Source organism: Lipotes vexillifer, unplaced genomic scaffold (assembly GCF_000442215.2).
Source record: "Lipotes vexillifer unplaced genomic scaffold, Lipotes_vexillifer_v1.1 scaffold717, whole genome shotgun sequence".
In the NCBI taxonomy this organism is placed as follows: Eukaryota; Metazoa; Chordata; class Mammalia; order Artiodactyla; family Lipotidae; genus Lipotes; species Lipotes vexillifer.
The window spans coordinates 1,326,516-1,350,770 of NW_006798707.1; the positions used below are offsets into that span (position 1 = coordinate 1,326,516).

The following is a 24,255-nucleotide window of genomic DNA, read 5'->3' on the forward strand; positions in this document are numbered from 1 at the left end:
CTAGCCTCAACTGTGAGCTCCTGAATGGGTGGAACTGGGTCTTGTTCATATTTGTCGTCCTCATAGCAACTAGTTCAATGCTTTGTGCACAGTAGCCTTTAGAAATGCTGCGTAAAGATGACTGCTCCATGGAAATAATTCGGATTACAGAACCTCTAGTTTAGATACTGGTTTCATAACTAGCGGGTTTGCAGCCTTGGTCATCAGTAGACTTGAAGTTCCTCATCTGTGAAATTAGGGGGTTGGACTCTGTTTTTCAAACTGGGCTCCTCAGTTTTAGGGCTTTATAGATGTTTGGGGAAGGGGTATCACAGGTTCTTCTTTACCTAAGCTTTTAAAAAATACACGTATACTTCTAGAAAAAGCCACATTTAAACAAGGGCCCACAACTAAAACTGTTAGGAAACCAATAGATGAGGTGATTTCCTAATCCCTTTCCAGCTCTAACATTCTAAAATTTTGTGAATATACTGCAACATCCTTTCTAGGGTAGTGGAAACATTCACAAGGCTGACAGCCTTTGCTTAATCATCCCTAGGGAGCTCACACTTCAGGAGGCAACCATATCTGACTCTTTCAGGGTCTTTACCTGGTTAGCTCCAGCCCCAATTTACTCAATTCCTATATGATTAAGGCAGGGAGAATCCTGTAACAGATAACTGGAGAAACACAGTAAGGAGGCAAGAGAATTCGATGTCACAAACATTTAACTAAAGCTTTCTATATGCAAAACACCATGCTAGAGGAGTGAATTTACACTAGTAATAGGAGAGAGACCAAATGTGCTAAGTTGGAAAGTCAGACTGTCTACCACCACTCAGTAGTTATGTGACCTTATTCAGACTGCTTAACCTCTCAGAATCTTATCTTTGTCAAGTAAAATGGGGCAATACCAACCTCATAGGGTTAAATTAAGTAGCATATGCTAAAGTACTTGAAATAGATCAAGTGCCTAATAAACTCTCATTTAACCTCTTTTCCTTCCTTTTCTCTTGGGAGCGCATGGGAGAATAATTTTTACTGGAGAAATCTGGGAAGCCCCTTGGTGGAGGTGGAATTTGAGCCGGGGCCTTGAACAATGAATAGGACTTAGGTGGAGATGGTGGAAAAGGACACTGCAGGAGGAGGGAATAGTGTGAGCAAAGGCACAAAGGAAGAAAAGTACAGGAACCTATGGATAGTATCAAGTATATATCAGGAGGAAAGTTTGGAAGGGGAGTGGCCTGGGGCAAAAAGGGATTATGGCAGAGAAAGAGAGCAAGGGCTGAAAGCATTTTCCTGCTTTTCTTTTGGAGGATGAGATTAGGGCAGAGACCCAGCAGCAGGAGCAGAGCTGCCAACACCAACCTACAGCCTCAATGACATGGGTCCCCAGGCCCCATCTTTTCTACCACTGAAAGTGGGATTTCCTGAGGCAGTGTCAAAGGACTGTTGTGTAGAATGAACAAAGCTCCTCTGCAATGGAAAGCACTTCCCTACCAGTCATCTCAAAAAGAAAACTGGCATAACCTGAGCTGGCACAATAGGATGGTGCATACTTGGCTGCTGTGCATTGACGTGAGTTGTGGTCTCTCTGCTGCTAATGGTCTGGGTTGCCTCCAAATCTGTTTCCTCTTCTGTACAGGGGAGGAACTGAACTACTTGATTCCTTTCCTCTTAGAGATTTTCTCACATAATGCTAAATCCCCTACACTGAAGAAGCAGAAAGCTGTTCCCAGATATTTGGCCAATCAGTCTACAGTGTCAAAGTGTTCTGTTCCAGGTAGGCACTGAACTAATCTCCACTCCCTTAAAGAGGAGCTGGCTATGTGTTTTTCTCTATTTCCTGAAGTCACTGACTACTCCCTGCCCCAAACCTCAGGTTGTACTCTTATACATTCCAAGACTGTGGTTTGCTTATTTCTCCTTGTGGGCTCTATCCTTGCTTAAGAGGCAGTATTGCAGTCACTGTGAGTCTGCAACATCCCACAAGAGGATTCTAACAAGATGAGCTATAATACACTACTGTGCTTGGGTTTGAAATACCTCCTATAGAGTTGAAATAAAGTAGCTAAATATGTTTAATAAGTCAACAATGTGACAGTATAATGAAGGATCAAAAATCATGACGTGTAAAAGAATGGTTAAAGTAACTGAAGATATTTAATCTAGAGAAGAAAAGACTTGGGAAACACATGATAGCTATTTTTAAATACTTAGAAGGGCAGTCATAGGGAAGAGTGACTAGATTTCCTAACACCCATGGTAAAATTTATAGAGGTATACTGTTTGACTTGATATAAAGGAAGATTTTTTAAAAATGACTGTCTAGGAGTGCTCAAGAAGGGTCAGATGACCAGTGATTGGGAATGTTTCATAAGCAGGAGCAAGTAAGATCTGAGCCACTGTTCTGTTGGCAGGGTGTCTGTGGTGTGTTCCTCAGTTAAGTAAGTACTATAAGCAGCTTCAGTGCAATGAATTACAATCACCCCCTTGTGGGCCTGTGTGTTGGGTACTCTAAAGAGGAAGTTAGGAAGGCAGTAATATTGGATCCTGGAATATAGTCAGACAGGAGCCTTCATGCAGATACCCTTTCCAGTTCTCCAAATACCCACTCACATGTGGTCTCAAAAACACCCAGTACCTTTACTTAGTTTTACCCACTTCACAATATGCTCAATATGAGCAATTTGACCCCCAAGCCTAGGTCAGGCCTGAGTGTTTCTCGTGAGTCATAGTTTTATGCTGAGGAGACTTGAGAGTTTGTGGAGGGAGAATCCCCTTGCCCGCGGGGGGCCGTGATGACAGAAGAAGTCTGTGGAAAGAGGGATCTAAGGAGTCCTGGGGAGGCAGGTCTAAAGGTCCAGGCCTGGCAGCATCACTGTCCAGGAAAGCCCCAGTTCCTATGGCTGTGTGCACGGGGCCAATTGTTCTCGGCAGACTTCATCCTGAGTGTTCTGTGGGGACCACGACTAGGGACCAGGCAGAAGGCGATGGCTGGTTGGAGGGAAGCCAGGCCCTTTAGTGGGGGAGGCCGGCTGGAACATAGCATTGAAGTGGGCTCGGCTTTCAAGCTGCATACGGTGGCCCAGTGGACAGGTGAGCGCACGGACAAAATGGATCCGAACCAGCCCTGACTGCCCCCCAGAGACCAGCCATCCATAGGAGTCCAGGTTTGGGCTGAAACGTACCTGTGAAGAGAATAGAAAACAAAAGAGATGCTCACAGTTGTTGCTGTAGGGTGAGTCTTAGCTCTAAGAGCAAAAAAAAAAAAAAAAAAAGAGCCACAAATCTGAAAGGATAGGAGGACCACGATAGGGTGAGAGGTAGGAATGAGAAGACGAGGAATGACGTATGTCTATCATGCTCTGGAGGATAAGAGTGCCGGAGCTGTTTCCCCTGCCTTAACCATCTCCATTACCTTTTCATCTCCCATTTCATTGCTCACAGGCCCAGAGTTGGGAGGAAATGAGATGAAGGATGGCAAAGATGAGAGATAAGGTTCCTACCTTATGAATAGCTTCCAGCTGCAGCCGGTCCAGGCAGAGCCGTGTTTGCCCCTCTCCCTCCTGCATGCGCAGCATTGGTTCTCTGTGGGGCAGACCATGGAATGAACTCTGGGGAGGAGGGTGTAATAGGAGAGAGAAAGAGAGCAGCTTCTTAGTTTTGCATCTTTCTGCTGGAACTTCTTAGGATTCCCTACTATACAAGGACTCAAGTTTTTTACTTTTTCTAATGCCACACCCATTCTCCTGGCCTCAATTTACCAAATCTGTGTCTTGAAAGAGCAAGTAGTGATGGTTGACGGTTTCAGCGTAAGTTCGAGCCTTGGGAGGGTTGGGGGCCCCGGATGAAGCAGAAGAGTGGTCCTGACCTTCAGGACTGTCCTGATATGGCATCAGATCTGCTTTATATATAGGCTAGAAAGAAGAATGTTAGATTAGGTTCTATAATACTGAAGACTGAATAAAAGTAAAAGAGAAAATTGGTTTGGAGCAGGAAAGACTGTAAGTAGTATGTTTAAACATATGTTCAGATGCACGAGGGTAGGGGAGATTATGTACACCTCTATTCTAGGACTTCCAGGGAGAATATCAGGGCTGGGAGATCTAGTACTAATTTGTACTCTGCTAATTGGTAGCACTAATTTGAGAGGTCATGTGGATTAGGACCCAACAGATAGTGCTGCTATTAAATATTCATATACGTACGAATCTTCGATCTACAGGTCGTTTGACATTTATTGGGTTCAGTGCCATATCAGGCAATATAGCTGCAATGAGCTCCCCAGATATATCTCCTGCAGCTATTGTCCCGAGCCAGTCGGATCCTGAAAGACTCTAATAGGAAGAGAGAGATATTTTTCATTCATTCATTCACTCATATTTATTCAGTTCTCTGAACTGGTAACAACTTCACAGTCTGAGGGGGGAGAGACATTCGCACAAACAAATATGGGTTTATCATAACCCATATCCCTGAAGATACAATTACCACACACCTGTCTTCTCCTTTTATCCAAAACTACTGCCTCTGGGACTCCCCCAGTGGTCCAGTGGTAAAGAATCCGCCTTCCAATGCAGGGGACGCGGGTTCGATCTCTGGTCAGGGAACTAAGATCCCACATGGCGCGGGGCAACTAAGCCAACGTGCGCCACAACTACTGAGCTCGCGCACCTCAACTAGAGCTCATGTGCCCTGGAGCCTGCACACCACAACTAGAGAAGAGAAAACCCACACGCCACAACTAGAGAGAAGCCCACGCGTCGCAACGAAAAAGATCCCGCGTGCCTCAGTGAAGATCCTGCGTGTCGCAACTAAGACCCTACGCAGCCAGAAAGAATAAAACAAATTTTAAAATATTAAAACAAAACCAACCAACCAAAAAACCCACTACTGCCTCTTTCTGACCACCACTAGGTGAGTAAAGGGAACGTTTCCCTGTGTAATGAAGGTTTGGAAGAGAGGGGCTCACCCAGACAGTGCCTTTTCGAGGAGCAGTGAAGTAGGCCTTGAAACCAAGGTAACCAGCATCAATATAATGAATTCCACAGAGTCCATAACTGTAAGAGAAAGAGAAAAGAAAACCTTCCTTTTTCTAAGGTTAGATTCATTTCTTCCCCCACAATTCAAACTCTCTCAGTGAAACAACCCTCAACCCTCCTCTCCCCACAACCATCTGGCACAGTGCACCCCAACCCTTAGGGCCTGTCCCCAGAGCTCCTCCTCTCTCCATCCTGCCGTACGAGGCATAGCAGTTGTCCTGAGCCACAGTGACACCATTGTAAGGGAGCAGCCAGGCCAGCTCTGTACTCAAGAAGCGCTTGATAGAGTTTATTGGTTCATAAGGTCGTCGAAGGTCCCAGAATTTGATTTTCCGGTCACTCCCTGCAGAGACTAGGAAATGACTGTGGAAAGATGGGAGAAGAGGGAGAGGATCAAATCTGAACAAGCCTGGAAGAGTCAGCCTGTCCCAGTCTTCACCTCCCACCTCCACAACTCTCCTATTTTATACCTGTTAGCTTTGCACCATTGAAGGGTACGCACAGCCTGGTCATGGGCTAGGAAACACTGGAAGGGGTAGAGCTTCAAGGAGCCATCAGAGAGCCGTATCCGCTGCAGAGGCGAGTTCGTAGGAAGGTTCCAGAAAACCACCATGCCTGAGGTAGGGATAGAATGCATAGGTATTAGAGCCAGGTTCTCCCTTCTTGTTCTAATTCCTTTCTCTGGCTCCTAGGGTCTATGTCTTCTACTCTCAGACCTGATGCCTTATGAAAGGCTGTAGAGATCATGATTAGCTAGTCAACATTCCCTCCACGGTTTAAAGACTCAACCTGATATTTTTAGTTCCAATTCTCATCAACATAAAAGCAATAGCTTAGTCTGAGATCTGCAGTTGAAGATAGGTTGAATGAACCCAGTGTCCTCTACTCCCTACTAAATAAAAATAAAGGGATTTTTAAAAAAGTATAAACCTTCCAGGACAAGGGTTGGCAAACTACAGCCCATGGGCCAAATACAGCTTGCTGCCTATTTTGGTAAATAAGTTTGACTGGAACACAACCACACCCATTTGCTTACCTAAGGTCTGTGGCTGCTTTCACTTTATAATGGCAGAGTTGAATAGTTCCAACAATGGCCAAACAACCCACAAAGCATAAAATATTCACTATCTGAACCTTAAGAGAAATGTTTGCCAACTCTGCTCTAAGGCAAAGAGAACAGGCAAGGAGCCAAAAGCAACAAAGTGTAGAGGAATAGAAAACAAATGGACAAATAGAAACTAACTCAGCTGATCTAAAACAAGCTGACCCCTGACCAGGCTGGCAGAGGACGAAGTAATCAAGAGTGTAACTTTGATAAAAGTGAAAGACAAATTAAAGAACAATAAGAATTTAATAAACAAAACGGGGGGGGGGGGGGAACCGGGACTTCCCTGGTGGCGCAGTGGTTACGAATCTGCCTGCCAACACAGGGGACACGGGTTCGAGCCCTGGTCTGGGAAGATCCCACATGCTGCGGAACAATGAAGCCCATGCGCCACAACTACTGAGCCTGTGCTCTAGAGCCCGTGAGCCACAACTACTGAGCCCACATGCCTAGAGCCCGTGCTCCACAATAAGAGAAGCCACCACAATGAGAAGCCCGCGCACCGTAACAGAGTAGCCCCCGCTCGCCGCAACTAGAGAAAGCCCGCGCACAGCAACGAAGACCCAACACAGCCAATAATTAATTAATTAATTAATTAAAAAAAAAAAGTTGGGGGAAGCATGTGAAGCTAAAACCCCTTTTATACATAAACTCAGGAAATGTAGCATCTATGAGCCTTTTTGAAAAAACTTGACAGTGAATTACAGCTAAGCAATATAAGTAATTCAGCAATGGAGGGGGAGACCAAGATGAAAGGACTGGTGGAGACAGGCAATCATTTTCAATATAGAGTTAAGATTAAGTAACTCTGGGAATTAAGATAGCAAAACAGCACTGAGTATCACATACCTTGACAGTGTAAGAACAAGACCACCAAAAGAAACACAATTAGAAGACTGAGAAGGATGACAGGAAGCAGTGTACGTACGAGTGCTAATTCCCTTATCACCCTAGCAGAAGTCTGCTGGTGTGTCTAAAAGTGAAACTGTCATTTAAAAACAATAACAACCTAATAACGCCAACTACTTAATGTTATTTATAATTTTTTACCTTTTTCCTTTTTAATCTTAAAAGTATCTTTATGGAACTAATCTCTCTGTGGTGAAGGAACATTTATTGGGACCTTAGCTAATTTTTCAGTTTCACTTGCCTTCTCCTTCCATAAAGTTAAAGTATAATTAATACCTTTTAATTTAAAATAGTATCTAGAGTATGATCCCATTTTTACAGAATTCTTTATCTCTCCATCTAATCTTTTTATCTTTATACATGCATAGAGAGCAGCATGAAATGATGTTTATCTACTCAATTTCTTTCTGAGTAGAAAAATTCTAGTGACTTTTTTCTCTTCTTTGTATTTTTTTACACTTCATGAATAGTTGTAAGTATATAATGTCGAACACTGAATCAAAAAGGAAACAACAACAGAAAAACAAGCATATATAAAAGTTTAAAGAGCGGTAGCTCCTTATGTTCTGCTTTGCTTTTCACCATTATAATATCCAGCAGCCAGGTGGTGGTGGGGCCGGGTGGGTATCCAAGCCAGGCTAAGGCACTGACCACACTCAGAGGGGTCTGACGCTTGCATAGACCCCACCTGAAGGGTTGCCACACATTGGACCTGCAGGGACAGGAGAGACAAGGCTAGGGTTAGGGATAACTACTGTTTGGAACAAAGGCTCCAATCCTTGTTCAATCCAGCAGAAGGTGGGAGATTTTTCAGGTGGAAGGAGACTCGCTGTGGAGTCAGTAAGGGAGGCTCAAGAAGATGGAGCCTTGGCTAAGGTAGCAGGCTCCTCACTCACCTTATAGATGGCAGGCTTCACTGCATCTGTGAGGGAAGAAGAGCAGTAACTGACACTCTGCATCCAGAGGACTGAGATCCTAATTAGGCCTTGCTCTTAGACCAGCACCCCGGCCCTTTCAACCATGCCCTTCCCTCACACTCTTCTCTCTCCACCATCAAGCGTATGAACCTGCCTCTATCTGACCCCAGATTCTCCTTTCCTCCTGTTCTATATGATAGTGCCCTTCCTCCTATCAGAATGGCTAACCCCTCTACTCGGCTCTCTTCTCATCCCCTCCTTTTCCAGAGCATGGCTCATTTGGTTACCCTCCCCTTCTCCTGCCCTGTCCACTTTCTCTCTCCCTATTGGGTCACTCTCATACGCACACGTAAACATGCACTCTTGTCTTCTATCTAAATCAAATGAACAAACCAAAGCCTTCCTTTACCCATTATTCATTTTTTTTTTTTTGGCCGCGCCACACGGCATGTGGGATCTCAGTTCCCCGACCAGGGATTGAACCCACGCCCCTGCATTGGAAGCACGGAGTCTTAACCACTGGACTACCAGGAAAGTACCCCTTTACCCCTTTTTCACCTCCAGCCACCGCCCTCATTTATATGATCCCCTTCACAGCCAAACTTCTGAAAGAATTGTCTATACATTTCTGTCTTCACTTCCTCACCTCCCACTCCCTCCTCAGCACACTCCTAACACCAGACCACCGAACAGGGGATTTCTCAGGGTTCAAACCTAGGCGCCCTCTTCTTTAATTACTCAGTGCTGTTGAAAAACAAATAAATTCCACCAAATAGGAGCTGCATTTCCTGCCCCTTCCTCTTTGTGTTCACCTTCACAAAGGTGAATATAGAGGGAGAACTCTATATTCTCTCCCTCTCTTCACAACAAAGAGAGTGTGTTTACGTGTATGTGTGGTGGTGAGGGCAGGAGAGGTGGAGGACAGGATCTGGGGAGGAAGAGGAATATGGCAGGGGAGACAAGCCCCAGGCGCACACCTCAGCCTTCAGCAGCTCTTCACACAGCCAATTAACTGTGGTAGCAAGAGGGGGAAGACCTGAGAGCACAGGAGAGCAAGGAAGCGGGGGAGATAAAAGGTAATGTGCTGAAAGAGGGCAGTTACAAGACTGCAAAAGAGAGGACTGCGTGCAGGCTGCCAAAGAGAGAGGTCAAGAACAACACGTGTGAAGTCAGAATGGGAGAAGTGACTCGGTAAGGCTTTGTACTGGAGAGACTGGGCCTGGAGGAGTTTCAGGGGAGACAGACAGGCCCTGCTAAGCTCTGGCCACAACTCCAGCAGCCCCATTCTCCTTGCTGTGCTACTCACCTAGGGGCTGCTGAGCCAGCAGGGCCTCAGGATGGGGCAGACTGAACAGCAGCACCTTCCCGTCTGAGCAGGCAAGAGCCAGGAGACCCAACCGGGGCAACAGAGGAGCCTAGAGGGTGAGACCAGATCTGCACTGAGGCTTGCTGCCTTCAGGCAACACTCAGAAAACTTATCAGGTTCTGGTCCCTGAAAATATGATATGGAGTTGCTGGAAAAACACCACCCACCACTCTCTAACCTCCCTCCCTCCAACTCTGGGAAGACCCAGGGCCCCTTGGTCCTGGCTCTGAGTCCTAGGGCCATCCCACAATAAACTGGGAGGTACCTTCCGAGGGGTGCCTGGAAGTTCCCACGCTCCACTGGGGCAGAACTTGAGGTCCCAGATGCAGCCATGGTCACAAGCAATCCCATAGACAAAGTGGGCTCTGTTGCCAGGACTGAGGAGAGAAAGCATGTGGGGAGAATGGGTGGGAAGGAGGGGCCTGGAGCTGCCAGAGCCTGTGCTCCCCATGTCTCAACCCAATCCGAGCCTTGCCCCCTTCCCCTGCCCAGCCCCATCCTTCTCTCCTCCTCAACCACCCTCCAATGGCAGCGTCCCAGCCCCACCTCACCAGCTTTCTTGCTGCAAGGTCCCAAGGTCCCAGAGCTGGAGCAGCCCAGGGCCCGAATAAAGCTGGCTCAGTGGGTGTGTCTCATTCATGTCAGGGCTGGAGAAAAGAGCCACATACTGCGAGGCTGCTGCCCCCTCTGGCACTGGGCACCAGTCCAGAGCCCAGAGCGGTCCCCCCGTAAAGAAAGACACATCCCAGCGCTCTGGGTGTGCTGTGATAGAGCTAAATCTAGAGAAAAGTCAAAGATGGGATGAAAAAAGGAGTTAATAAAAGGTAGTAAGGACTTCAGTAGATGAATGGATAAATAAACTGTAATACACCCAGACAATGGAATATTATTTCACACTAAAAAGAAATGAGCCATCAAGCCATGAAAAGACATGGAGGAACCTTAGATGCACATTACTAAGTGAAAGAAGCCCACCTGAAAAGGCTATATACTGTATGATTCCAACCATAAGATATTCTGGAAAAGGTAAAACTATAGAGATAGTAAAATGATCAGTGATAACCAGAGGTGGGGGAGGTGGAGGATGAATAGGCAGAACTGAGTATCTTTAGGGCAGTGAAAATACTCTGTATGATACCATATTGATGGATACATGTCATTATACATTTGTCCAAGCCCACAGAATGTACAACACTAAGAGTGCACCCAAAGGTAAACTATGGACTTTGAGCTATTATGATGTGTCAGTGTAGGTTCATCAACTGTAACAAATGTGCCACTCTGGTGAGGGATGTTGATAATGGGGGAGGCTGTGCATGTGGGGGGCAGGGAGTATATGGGAAAAACCCTCTCAATTTTGTTGTGAACCTAAAACTGCTCTTAAAAAAGAAAAAAAAAAAAAAAGTAATGCGAACAGAATGGGAGCTCAACCTGGAGCTCCTGTGAAATGACTTAAGCAAGCACCAGAACATCAGTCACAGTCTACAAGTGAAACCAGTCCTGGCCACCATTTGTATCTTCCTCCTTTCCTTCCCAAAGTCTGTCTAGTCCTAGGCTTACTTTCAAAGATGACAGGTTGTGCATTCTGGTTTACTACAGTGTTCTCTCTAGGGCCAGTTTGTCTAGGTCTATCGGAGTAGAGTGACCTTGAAAACTGGTTTTACCCTCAACCTCCCTAGGCTCCCTCAGTCTTGCCAGCAGCGATAAGCACTGCAAATTCGAGGGGGCTGACCAGATCTAGCCAGCACTCCTACCCTTGGGACCAATTGGACCAGCATTAAGGGAAGAACAGGGCCAATCTATCATCCCTTTCAACATCCATTTTTCATTTTCCTGTCTCCCAGAATCAGAAAAAGAGGTGCAATCGTCACCTGTTTATTCGGTAGAGTGTGCCATCTTCAGGAAGTCCTTCACGTTGTACAGAAAACAGTGGCGACTTTTCCTCCTGGGGCAGGTAGTGAGCTGCCTCACTGGGGGAGGGCAAAGGGAATAGCCTAAGTTTGGAAGAGTTTCATCCATCCTGGGATTCCCATTATAAATCTAGAGTCCTCTGTTACCCTTCTGTCTCCAGTGGTGTCACCCCCTCCTAGATTTCAAAGATGTTTCTTCAACTTACAGTTCAGATAACAATTGCCACTTCCAGGCTAAAGGAATCCATTCCGCAAACTCCCAGTATGAATGCTTCTGTTCTCGGCTGGAGAAACAGAAGCATCGTGAATGAAGGAAGAGAGAAATTCTAGAGCAGCACTGCCCAATAGAAGCAGCGCTGCCCAATAGCAGCTCCCAATGATGGGAGCGATCTATTATCTGTGCTGTGTAACACACTAGCCGCCAGCTGCAAGTAGCTCCTGGGCACTTGAAATGTGGCTAGTGCAACTGAGAAACTGGACTTTTAATTATATGTAGTTAATTGAAAATGAAATTTAAATGGCTTCATGCAGCTAGTGGCTACCATATTGGACAACACAGCTCAAGGGCTCTCGCCTTGGACTTCCTTGGCGGCGCAGTGGTTAAGAATCCACCTGCCAATGCAGGGGACGTGGGTTCGATCCCTGGCCCGGGAAGATCCCACATGCCGCGAAGCAACAAAGCCCATGTGCCACAACTACTGAGCCTACACTCTAGAGCCCGTGAGCCACAACTAATGAGCCCGCATGCCATAACTACTGAAGCCCACGTGCCTAGAGCCCATGCTCCACAACAAGAGGAGCCACCGCAAGATAAGCCCGCGCACCGCAATGAAGAGTAGCCCCCGCTCGCCACAACTGGAGAAAGCCCGCGCAGCAACGAAGACCCAAGGCAACCAAAAAATAAAATACAATAAAATTTAAAAAAAAAGAGCTCTTGCCTTTGGAGCAGTACCTTTTAGTTATGAATGTCTTCACAGTGTTCTACCCTGCGAGTGCCTTCCGCCCTTCCCACAGCCCCACTGCTACATCGTCCTTTGCACTCCTCCACCACCCTTTCATCCTCAGCCCCTGTTCCCCAAGTCTCACAGGTCCTTGGTGAGATGAAGGCACTTCCAAACAGGAGCCATGATGTGATTTGGTAAGCCATTGGGAGCCACTCCCCGGCAGTGTGGCTTCTGCTTCTGAGGATCAAATTGAAGAAAATGTAAGGGAGAGAATCTTCTAAGCTGGAGAAAGTCCCCAGGAGACCGCTTTCCCAACTTTTACTTTTCTTGGCATTACTTCCTCTCTGACCTTTTACCTATCAGCATCTTAAAAGATTTGTATCTCAACCATTACAATGACTTCTTCATCTTCTGCTTATTCCTCCATCAAAACTGCAAAACCTCCTCTGTTTTCTGTTCATCTTCCTTGGCGTGTCTCCATGGCACTTGCTTCTTGAAACTCCTGCCCTATGGGGTAGTCTCTCCTTATTCCTCTCACGTCTCTAATATTCCTTCGCAGGCTCTCCCTCCTCTGATCCATTTGGTCAGTGACGGTATTTCCCAGAGTCCCTGTCTCCTCAGCCCTCAATACACGTACTCCTGGTAATTTCATCCTATGTCTCATGGCTTTGACCACCATTTTAATGCCTGATTATCAAGTCTGCATCTTAGTAAATGTAAACTTTACTCAGTCTCAACTTTTCTACAAATTCTAGACTCAGTGTGGTGCTGAGCCATATTAGAGCCTGAGGCAAAAGAGAAAATCAATTATACGGTTTCTATCTTTATTTAAATTTTTGATGTTTTCTTCACCATAGATTTGTTGCATTAATTTTGATTTTTAAAATGTTGCATCGAGATACTTATCTTGATTACTGGGGGTCTTGGTGCTCCCTTAAATGTTGCATCTGGGAGAAGTAAGGCACTGGTCCCATATATCTGACTGGCAAAGAGACGTCTCCAGAAGGATGGCCCTTGATCTACCAGCACCTCCAACTCGACATGTCAGAAAGTAAACTCATCATCTCACCTGCCCACCTTCCCCCATCCTGAGTGCCCCACTCTTTCTGTGTGCCCAGGTTCAGTGTATGAGAGCACCATCAAAGCTAGAAACTCTTACTCCTTCAATTCCCAACTGCTATTAATTCTCTTATATATCTCTTTTATCTGCCTCCCCATCTTCTCTTCCTTCACTGCTTAAGTTAGGCCCTTACTAACTCTGGAGAACTGGAGATCTGAAGCTGTCTTCTTTATTGTCAACTGCAAATTAATCTATTTTCCTAACTGATCATGCTATTTTTCTACCTAAAAACCTCTGTTGTATAGAGTTTCTGTTTGGGATGACAAGTTTTGGAAATGGATAGTGGTGATGGTTATACTACATTGTGAATGCACTGATTGCCAATGAATTATACATTTTAAAATGATAAATTTTGTTTTATCTACTTTACCATAATTACACACACACACACACACACACACACACACACCCTTTGTTGGCTCCTATCAGTTTTAGTCCTTTCATCCTCTCTAGTTTAATCTTCCCCACCACTTTACCCCAGGCCCTATGCTGCAGCCACAACCAATTTCTGGGAAAGCCATCCTCTCTGGCAAACTTCTATTCCTTTCAAGACCTAGCTCAAGTATCATTTCTCCATAAAGTCCAAGCAGTTAATCATCCTTCCTCTATACGCCTAAACCATATTGTTCACTCCTGATGCAGCACTTATTACACTGTGAGCTTTGTAAAGCAGGACCTTGTCTTATTCATGCTTGTGTTTCCTAGCATAGAGTAGATGCTCAACATATGAACGAATAATCTTATTTAGTTACACCCGCAGCCCCTACAATCTCAACTGTGTTTGAAGTTGCTCTTTTTTCCTTTTACCTGTTTTGGCCATCCTAGTTACTAGGCCAAAGCTTTCCTTCTAGGCATCCTGCTGACCCCCTAATAATCCTGCTATCCCCATTCACTCTGTGTATTCAGGTTACCCCTGAAGTGGATCCTCGTGCAGTGCTTCGGGGCACTGTAGGCTCGGGGTCAGACGAGCTCTCGCTTGGGGCCTCACTTTCTTCTCCATCTTCAGCCTCAACCTGGAGAACGAAGTCTTCGTCCCGTGCGGTGTCATCCTCTTCTTCTCCATAATGACAGGCTGCCTGCTGCTGGCTCTTCTTGGGTTTGGTGGGGCTGCTCACCTTGGGGCTCTCAGGACAGGACACTGGAGCAGGCAGGGCTGTTGAGAGCTCTTCAGCCAGTTCCTGAAGATACAGAAGTGCCCTGCAGGATAGGGCAGAGTCAGAGCAACACTCACAGACACTTAACTGAGAGCCCACTGTGCCCGACACTTGGCTGATTCTTATCTCACTAGATCCTCCCAGTGACCATGTGAAATGGCTATTAATTTCCCTTCCCCTTTGATAGATGCAGAAACAGAAATCCAGGAAAGTTAAGTGACTTGGCCAAGATGATTCAGATCACATATGTGGAATCTGAACCCAGGTCTTCTGACTCCAAGTCCAAAGCACTTTTCCCTCTACCACAGTCAAAGATCATTGAGGGCAAAGGGAAAGAATGGAAGGGCACATATATACTGACACACACTGGGCAGTAAAATTGCAATGAAGACTTGGAGGACATTGTGAAAAATGCGATAGGATACGAGGTACAGAAAGGAACCTCCCAGATAGACAAATTTAACCACAGATAAAATTGCTGTGGTAAGAGCTAGAAGACTGCTCAAGTCCCCAGAACCCAGACACCACCCCTGCTTACCTGACACCTCATCACAGTCCACTCATCTCTTCAGCACCTGCCCCACCCTCATCCCTTCACCCAGCCCCCCTCCACCAAGCTGTGCCCCGAAATCCTTACACTTGGGCAGCCCTTCGGCGGGGTCGTTCCCCAGGAGGGGTCTCAAAGTCCTCAGGGGGCCTCTTTGGATGTGGAGACTCTGGCTGATCTAGGCCTTTTGACAACTTCAGCAGTAGCAGATCTGCCTTGGACTTTCGACCTCGTTTCTTAGGCATGGGGGTGGACAGAGGGTTGGACTGATCTAAGAGACCAGGAACCCGAGGGGCTGATGGAGAATTAGGCTGCTGGGGCCTTTTGGGGCCTTTCCGTGTCCTACCACCTCTCTTCGGGCCAGGCTTTGAGGCCCTAGGCTTTGGGACCTTTGACATCTCTGAAGAAAGATCTGTAGAGAAGAATATGGGTCTGTGAGATGGGACCAAAGCTCAAGCCTCTTTGGAACAGATTACACCATACCCAAGTTTGTAAGGTCCTATGAGCTCAACCTGCTCTCGTTCATCTTAAGCTGAGCATGGGGAGATAAAAAGCTGAAAAGGTCAAGGGACATACCTTGCTGTTCCAGTCTGGAGAGGGTTTCCTGTTCTGGAGGGAGCCTCCTCTCATCAAGAGAATCCTCAAATCCAGGCAAAGGGGTAGATAATGACGTCTCTATGGAAGCCTCCACACTGGTTGTTTCTGAAGAGGCCTTGACATCAAGCTGTTTTAGCACCTCTTGTCCAGGAGAGTCTACCACAGTCATGTTCCCCACGGGGCCGGCCTCCTCCAGAGCAACACAGCCGACCCCGTAGGGATCCATCAGCACCCCCTAAGATGGCTGTGCCTGCATATAAGAGACATACAAGTGAGTAGAAGGTAAAAGCTATTTGCACTGGCTCAGATTTTTCTACTTTCCTGTCTTTCTCTTCTCACAACCATTTCTCCAACCTCCCCCCACCTTCCCTACCAACCAGAAACCCAAGCTCTCTGATCATTCATTCATTCAGCAATAATTACTAAGCATATTCTATATGTCAGGCACTATTCTAGGAACTGGTAACATGACAATAAGCAAGACAGACAAGGTCCCTGATCTCACAGAACTCACATGTTAGTGGAGCTGACAATAAACAAACAAGCAATAATAAAGCTATCATTTATTAAATGCTTACTGTGTGCCAAGTATTGTACTAAGTGCTTTATTTAGATGATTTAAAGCGAGTGAACAATTATTTAACTCCTCTCCCTGAAACCCAATGAAATGAATCATGCCCTCCCCTTCAAAAAAAAAAAAAAAAGAGAGAGAGAGAGAGAGAGAAAATCACCTGTTATGAATGTAAGAAAGGGCTGCAAGTTTCTAGAATAGACTATAAAGAATAGCTGCCAGATACTATAAAGTTTACATCAAATTGAAGGAGGACAGGATGACTAGATCTGACATCCATCTTTGTGAATGTTAGTCAAGGTACAGATTTATTTAAGAATAAGTAATTCTCTAGTGTCCTGCTAGCAATCTTTCAGCTGGATGGGGGAGGTGGTAGTCTATGAGACAATTAAGGAACATCCTACTACATTAAGAGACCATTTCCACACTGAAGAATAGACTAAAAAATGGTCATGAATCTTCATTTTCTTCAAACCCAGGAAACCAGCTGTGCAACCATGGACCAAAGTAAACTGACAGAGATAAACAATACACTGACTACCAAACCAAAAACCTGAGCAACACAGAACTCTGCAAGGGCCCAGTTTTTGGCCAGAATAACCTACTTGTCTGTAACAAAAGGGAAGAAATAGCTCAGATCCCAGGAGGAACCCCTCCATAGGTCTATATATGTCTTAAGGATAAAGAACTCATCAGCCTCAGTGGAAAAGTGTGCTAATACAAATATCACAAGAAATATCATATAAATTAAAGTTTCTAACTGTCTCTCTTGAGGAAGCTACAGTCTATCATTATAAACTATAACAACAGCCAACTCTAACTCAGGTGCTAAGGATACATTATAACATCATATGCTAGGGATATAATATAACACTATCAAGGTAAATAGAGGTCAATGAGAATCCACCTACATTGTTCTCTGGGAAACAGCAAACCCTGAGAGAACTACTCCATTCAAAATTAGTAATAAGCAAAAAGGATCCAATGGGACCTATGCATAGTTACTATGGAAAGAATAAAAAGGACACAAATGAAAAAGGCGAAAAGTACCCTTTCAAAGAAAGTCTCCAGAAAACAAGAAATTTTCCAACAAAAGCTTCTATTCTTTCAAAAAAGCCAAAGAGACTGTGGAATCCAAGATTTAAGAGCCCAAAGAAGAGATAAAACAATGTCAAGGCAAAAAAAAAAAAAAAAAAAGAGCTGGCAGTCATAAGGAAAGAAACTGAGTAAAAGAATAAAATCAAAGAAATGAAAACCAGAGGAGAAGCAAAATGCTGAAACTATACGTACTACTGAAAAGACAATCAGTGATATGAAAGACGTGTTTGAAAAAAACCAGACAGGTTGTAAAGAGATAACAGTGATTAGTGAGAAGATGATATGGATGAAAAGAGAAAGTGGGAAGCCAACATATGAATAATTGATGTTCCTGAAGAAGAGAGAAGAAAAATGGGAACAGAAAAAAAACATGTTCAAAGACCTAACAAAAGAAAATTTCCTGAAATGAAAACTAGAAATGTGTACTTTCCTAACATAAAGATCTCAGTCTATAGATCAAAAGGGCTTATGGTGCAAAAGGGAGACAAAAATCAATAAATACTCATTAAGACCAAGAAATACAAGTGAAGATACTAAATTTCTCCTACAAAGAGAGAAAAAAAAGAAAATCAGGTCAGCCTCAGAGTTCTCAGAAACATTTGATGCCAGAAGATAAAGAAACATTAAAAGGATCAAGAGAATTCTTTACTTAACTGTCATTCATGTAAAGGTAATGGGATGACATTCTAAATATGCAAGTTTCTAAAAAAATCCACTTGAAGACCTAATTTAGCCAATGAAAGATAAATCAATATAAAGAACTTTCTAATGGAGAAGTTGTGTTATTAAAAGGCTGGCAGTAAGGATTTAACCCAGTGACACACCATTAACTGTGGTAACTACAGGTATAAAACAGATTATAAATTAAAAATTTCAATGTCCCACAATGTAAAAACACCAATATTCTGATTGTAGTAGATTGGGGCAAAAGAAGAAGTTCTTAATTTTGCTTCTAAGGCTGACAAATTGAAAAATATAGGTTTACTAATACCATTTTTCTTGGGGGGGGTTGCACCGTGTGGCTTACGGGATCTCAGTTCCTGGACAAGGGATTGAACCCCAGCCACGGCAGTGAAAACCTGGAATCCTAACAACTAGGCCACCAGGGAACTCCCTACTAATACCGTTTAGATGTTTAATAGAACTAAAACCAGTGTACTATATTGCTTCCAAAATACCCAATAGGGCTAAGAAACGGAAGGAATTTTTTAAAAGACCACATAATAAAAGATCATTAAAAATAATGGAAACACACACACACAAAGAGAAAAGAAAAAAAAAACAACACAAGGGTGACAGAAACAAGATAAATAAAAGGGATTTATTACAGGGTATTAAATGGTTCACATCAGTGGTTCTCAAAGGGTGGTCCCAGAACTGGCACATCACTTGGAAGTCAGTTAAGTGCAAACTTCCAGTCCTACCCCAGACCTACTGAATCAGAAACTCTGGGATGGGGCCAGCACTTCATGTTACGGCAAGTCTTTCAGGTGATTCTGATGCATACTCAAGTTTGAAAATGACCTGCATAGAGGATCACTGGAAGGGTTGAGGAAAAAACATTTAGGAACAAGTACTTGTCAAACTGAGAAGTTTACAGCTGCTGGTTCAAGAACCACATGGCTTCTCCTCTGCCATGGTGGGGAGCCAGAAGCTGGATCAAGAAGCCCCTGCCATAGCTGATGGCTCCATAAATAAGCTGCCTCTGCAATAATCAGAAAGTGACCAACTGAGGAACACTCTTCTCTGGCTCCCAGATCCAGAACCGTATCACTGCCACAATCTGCAACAGCAAAATGCATGCCTTCTGGCCTGCCTCCTCTCTAAACTCAAGTCCAAATTTGAGTTCTTCAAGAGCACATTTGATTGGCAAGGCCTAAATCATATTCAGAATCTTGGATGGAAAAATTCCAGGAAATGAAATTTCTAGCTTTCCAGGCTCTCAGATGGAGGGTGCTCATTCTCTCACATCCCACTTACCCCAGGGTAGAAAGTAGGATCAGTGTTTTCTCAATTCCTCTCCAGTGTCAATTCTTGACCAACAGTCCTCCCCATTTTGTAAAAACCTTGTTTCTTCCAAGCTCATAACATTCAGCTAAATCACTGCTAGTCACTCCACTGTCACACCTGAACCTTGTCAGCAAATAAAACCTTTTAATCTCTAAAATCACTAAGACACCCAATATCTGACCACAACCTCCCATCAGTACAGCTAGATTGCTCAACTACTATCACTATATCTATTCTTTAACCACATCAATTAATCCACTGATCTCTCCAATTTCTCCCTATGTCAGCCACATACCATCTAGTTTAGACTCCTTTATTTTAATCAGACTCTTGTTGATATTACAAACTTCCTTTCTTTTTGTTCCACGGGCCCGGCAAAATTCAAGCCTGGATGAACCAATCACCCATCTTCTCCATGGGAACATGTAAGCTAGTTGTTCAGCACTAGTTGAGCACACGTTCTCTCTAATCAGCTCCCATACCCTCTCTCCTCCAACGTCTGACACCCTAGTCCTCAGCAGATAACTTAGCCTCAGGTTTCTTAAACAATCAAAAACCATACTTCAATTTCTTGTCAGATAACCTAACACTCCCTGCCTCTGAGCCCCTCATCCACTTTCCAAAGCCAAACTTTCCACTTGTGTTCTAGCCCCATGCCCCCTCCTGCCCCACCAAAAGAAACTGAAGATGTTTATCCTTTTCCTTTCCATTGGCTCCTTCTAAACAGAATTTAACGGGAATTCCCTAGTGGTCCAGTGGTTAGGGCTCTGCGCTTCCACCGCAGGGGGCACAGGTTCAATCCCTAGTGGAGGAACTAAGCTCCCGCATGCTGTATGGTGCGCCACCCCCCACCCCCGCCAAAATAAATAAAATATGTGCCTCCCCAAAATAAATAAATAATATAAAATTAAAAAAATAAACATTTAACTATTTTTAAATTTTCATCTTAACACAAATACAACTATCCTTCAACCCACAGTTTTCCAACTAATATCCTCCTGCCCCTCACAGTCAAACTTTAAGAGCTGTCTGCCCTGTTTTAATCACCCTGCTGCATCCTAACTAGGAGATTGCCCTCAACTCATCACTGAAGCTAAAGTGATCAATAACTGTTGTGTCAATTAGTCCAATACTCTTCTCAGTCTCGTTTAACTTGACCTCTCAGCAGCACCAAGGCTCCTTACCACTTGTTTCTTGAAACATTCTCTTTTCTTGAGAAGCAATTCAAGTCCAGTAACCTTCCAGATGTTTACAAAATTTCCTGTCTTTTACAGTTGTCTTACACCTATTTGGTAGCTTTTTTGCTTGTTTGCAAACTCACCACTTTTGTCTCTCCAAAGTATTCAGTTTAGTTTGCTTTCTTTTCTTTTTTAGAATTGTTTTTATAAAATCTTTAGTTGATACAAAATACTTATAATAAGTGTAGAATATAAAGAACAACAATAAAACACCTGTATATCTGCCATGTTTCAACTTACTTTTAATAGAAACAGTAACTCTTACATACTCAAATTTCCTTAAAATTTAAATATATGTCACAATTATATAAACAGCGACAAATCAACTGATATTAAAAATGTTCGAACCAATACAATGACTCTTGGCAAGCATTCAGTTCAACTACTTAGAGTGACCGGGCCTACAGGAAAAAAATCTACAGGCTTCAAGAATTCAGTGTGCCATGGGCATCAGTAAAGTATGCTTTACACAGGAAATGGAGAATGTCAGTTAACAGAGGGAGCTAGTTAAATGGAATCAGTTAAGAGAATTTCTACATGTCTTAAAGATTTTTCCATATCATTTTTCCACATACATTTTTTTCATTCTTCTTAGTTACTATATGGTGTTCCATAGGATTATAGTTTATTTGGATATTTCCCATTTAATGGACAATTGGATTATAATACTATTACAAATAATATTGCAGTGAATATTCTAGTATAGATCTCTTCATTAATGAGAAATTATTTTTCTAGAATAATCATCTGAAGTGGAATTACTGTACTGGGTTAAAGGGTATACACATTTCAAAATTTAATAGATACTGCCAAACAGGTCACCAAGGTGAAAATCAATTTATACTCTTACTAACTGTAAAAATGGGTATACCCATTTTACCACCCCTTGTCAATCTTTGATTTTTGCCAGTCTGATGGGTGAAATAATTCTTCCCTACTGTACTTATTTGCATTGTCCTGGTAATAATTGAGATTAGCAACTTCTTTTTATATGTTGGACATCTATGTCTTTTATGAATTGCCGATACACATAATTTGCCCATATTTCTATAGGACAAATTGATCATTCCTTATTGATCTGTGCAGTTATTTATGTTGCAAATATTTTCTCTCTGTATCTACCTTTTAAAAAAAACTTTGCTTATGTTTCTTGCTAAACTGAAGTTAAATTTTATGAGTTAAATTTCTCAGTCTTCTCCTTTATGGCTTCTGTTTGTGTCTTTTTTTTTTTGGCCATGTTGCATGATGCAGGGATCTTAGTTCCCTGACCAGGGATCGAACCCGTGCCCCCTGCCGTGGAAGTGCAGAGTCCTAACCCCTGGACCACCAGGGAATTCCCCTGTGTCTTAAAAAGGTATTTCCTGGGCTTCCCTGGTGGCGCAGTGGTTGAGAGTCCGCCTGCCGATGCAGGGAACGCGGGCTCGTGCCCCGGTCCGGGAAGATCTCGCGTGCCGCAGAGTGCTTGGGCCAGTGAGCCGTGGCCGCTAGGCCTACGCGTTCGGAGCCTGTGCTCCGCAACGGGAGAGGCCGCAGCGGTGAGGGGCCCATGTACCGCAAAAAAAAAAAAAAAAATTTCCTACCGCACTGATATAATATCAGAATATAAAATATCTTCTTTTATTTTCTTCGAATAATTTTTCTAGTTTTGGATTTTACATGTAGCTCTTTAGCCCGTCTGGAATTTTCTTATCATAAGAGATACGGGTATTTACTTATTCCATATCTATCTTCCTTAAAAGTTTCATGAGATAGGGCTCTTGTCTATCTGACTCACTATTGTATCCAGAACCTGGTACGTGGTAAGCGCAACAATTAACCTTTGTTGATTGAACAACTAACTTCTCAAGGTACAAAAATCTCTATAAGGATTCACTTCTCATAGAAGGCACGGTATTGGTGGTTACTTTCCATTTTTGACTACACAATGCAAATCCTGGACACAAGTAAAGGATGTTTAGTAAATGTGTACCAGAGTTTATAAAATTTTGCATCGGCACCCCAACTTGTCTGGTTCCCATGCTGCTCCAAGGCTGCCATCCTGATCTCCCCAGATGTGGAAAATGATTAGATAACACTGCTCCTCAATTATGGAGTTACTTTACACACACTGTTTGGTCTAATACACTGTTTCCCAAAGTGTTCCTATGGTACAACTGGTGGTATGCAAGATGATTTCTGACATACAAAAATGAACGATTTTATTTGACTAATTGTGTTTTTATTTTAACTTGTATATATAAAAAGAAAAATATAACTAGTCCATGAAACCCATGGTTTCATCTACATTGTTTAGATCAAGACTAAAGCACTTATATCTTAAAATTAAATCAATTTAAAAAAATTACTAAGAAAACAATACTACAGTTGATAAGAAGGGGTGGCCAAAAGAGACGAAGGCACAGAAGTGACAGGTTTGTGTAACAATATGCCCCTGGGGCTATAAGCCTTGGCCATACCCTGCACCCCTCTAACAAAGTGAGTTACCACGGATGAAGCTGAAGTCACCACCTCTGCCTTCCCCAACAGAAAGCCAAGTTACTGCGGGATAAAAGGACTAGATTGGGAAACATAACTGGCCCCTGGCTGCGCCAATGAGGTTGCAGCGCGCGGGGCACAACCCCCAGGGTTAGAAGAGCCTCACCGAGGAAGAGGCTGGAACACAGCAGAATGAGAAGACCGACCCGCTACCTCTCTAGGGGTGACCGCCTGCCCTTTCTCAGTCCTGGGTGTGGGGTAGCTTTCACCACTAGCCTGTTCGGAAAGCGAGCCCAGAGTTTCGTAAGGCTGAGGACTACGGTAGGTTCGCAGAGTCCGAGGGTTGCAATGTAGGCAGCGCCGCGGCCGGGACACAGGATGAGGTATTACAGACACCGCGTGGGGAAAGAAGGCGAGACCCGAGGAGAGCAGAGATGGGGGATGCACGGTTGCCACCGTGGGTTAGGGAGGTGGGGACCACGACGGTTTCCGGAGGAGTTCAGGGGGCTGGAGGTCGCGATGCTGTGCAGAGGCGGAAAAGCGGAGCCGGAGTTGGTTCCCAATATCTTAGTGCTACCGAAAAAGAAGTGGGGTGGGGGGTAGTAATCGTGGGGCCCCGCACATCCCGCTGTGGTACACTCACCCTCACCAAAGTCCTTCCGGAAGTCCAAGTTCGAAGATGGCGCCGCCTGTCTGGTCGCCGTTTTATGACGAAATCTGGTAGCTACTCTTCATTGACGTCCCCCCAGTGTACAAGGTAAACACGTGGGCTTGGTTGGGAGTTTGTGCCCCAGGACGTTTTCTATTAGACTATCTATCCCATAATGCAGTGCGGCGAGCGTCCCCGAGCCCTGTCGCAGCGGGCGCAGCTCCCGGGCCTTAGCGGCGCAGGGGACGCCCCTGCACGGCCTTATGGGAATTGCAGTGTCCCGAAGGGAACTGACGCCTGCGCGGTGATAGTCGTCGCCCCCCGACCGGTTCCCACGCGGCTTCTACTCGAGCCTCGAGAGTGCGAGTGCCCAGGCCTGAGTGTCGCTCCCGAGCGCGGAATCCTGGCTTTCTGTCGAGACTACCGGCCTGTGGCGGGCAGGGCCGGGCTGACGTGAGAATATTGACCTGCAGCCCCGCCGTCGAGTCGAAGACTGGGAGACAAAGGAATCCTTGCCTCGGGGGACGACTCCGGCTTCCCCCTCAGGGCAGCCGCCAGCAGATCCTGCCACTAGTGAAGTTAAGGATGGACCCAAGACAGAAACACCGTGAAAGGGAAGAG

The 24,255-nt window shown here is 44.6% G+C and overlaps 1 protein-coding gene across 1 annotated transcript; it reads right to left on the reverse strand.

The window, feature by feature from the left end:
* Window positions 1-2,118: 2,118 nt before the first annotated feature.
* GTF3C2 (general transcription factor IIIC subunit 2) lies at window positions 2,119-23,922 on the reverse strand. The gene is made up of 19 exons (XM_007470831.1): window positions 23,629-23,922; window positions 15,573-15,843; window positions 15,087-15,408; window positions 14,207-14,492; window positions 12,318-12,412; window positions 11,438-11,515; window positions 11,193-11,291; window positions 9,873-10,100; window positions 9,587-9,698; window positions 9,262-9,370; window positions 7,935-7,960; window positions 7,621-7,750; window positions 5,495-5,639; window positions 5,226-5,387; window positions 4,955-5,042; window positions 4,191-4,319; window positions 3,747-3,899; window positions 3,489-3,596; window positions 2,119-3,170 (listed from the first exon to the last, which is right to left on the reverse strand). Exons 2-19 carry the CDS (start codon window positions 15,817-15,819, stop codon window positions 2,952-2,954), a joined length of 2,736 nt encoding a protein of 911 aa, XP_007470893.1. The 5' UTR covers window positions 15,820-15,843; window positions 23,629-23,922; the 3' UTR covers window positions 2,119-2,951.
* Window positions 23,923-24,255: the final 333 nt, after the last annotated feature.

Bases quoted from the DNA above. Each gene is read 5' to 3' on its own strand.
- GTF3C2 (XM_007470831.1), bottom strand. From the start codon at position 15,819: ATGGATCCCTACGGGGTCGGCTGTGTTGCTCTGGAGGAGGCCGGCCCC. The intron at 9,371-9,586 runs GTACCTCCCAGT...CTCACCCTCTAG, and splicing joins TTCCAGGCACCCCTCGGAAG to GCTCCTCTGTTGCCCCGGTT. The intron at 4,320-4,954 runs GTGAGCCCCTCT...TCTTCCTATTAG, and splicing joins CTCGAAAAGGCACTGTCTGG to AGTCTTTCAGGATCCGACTG.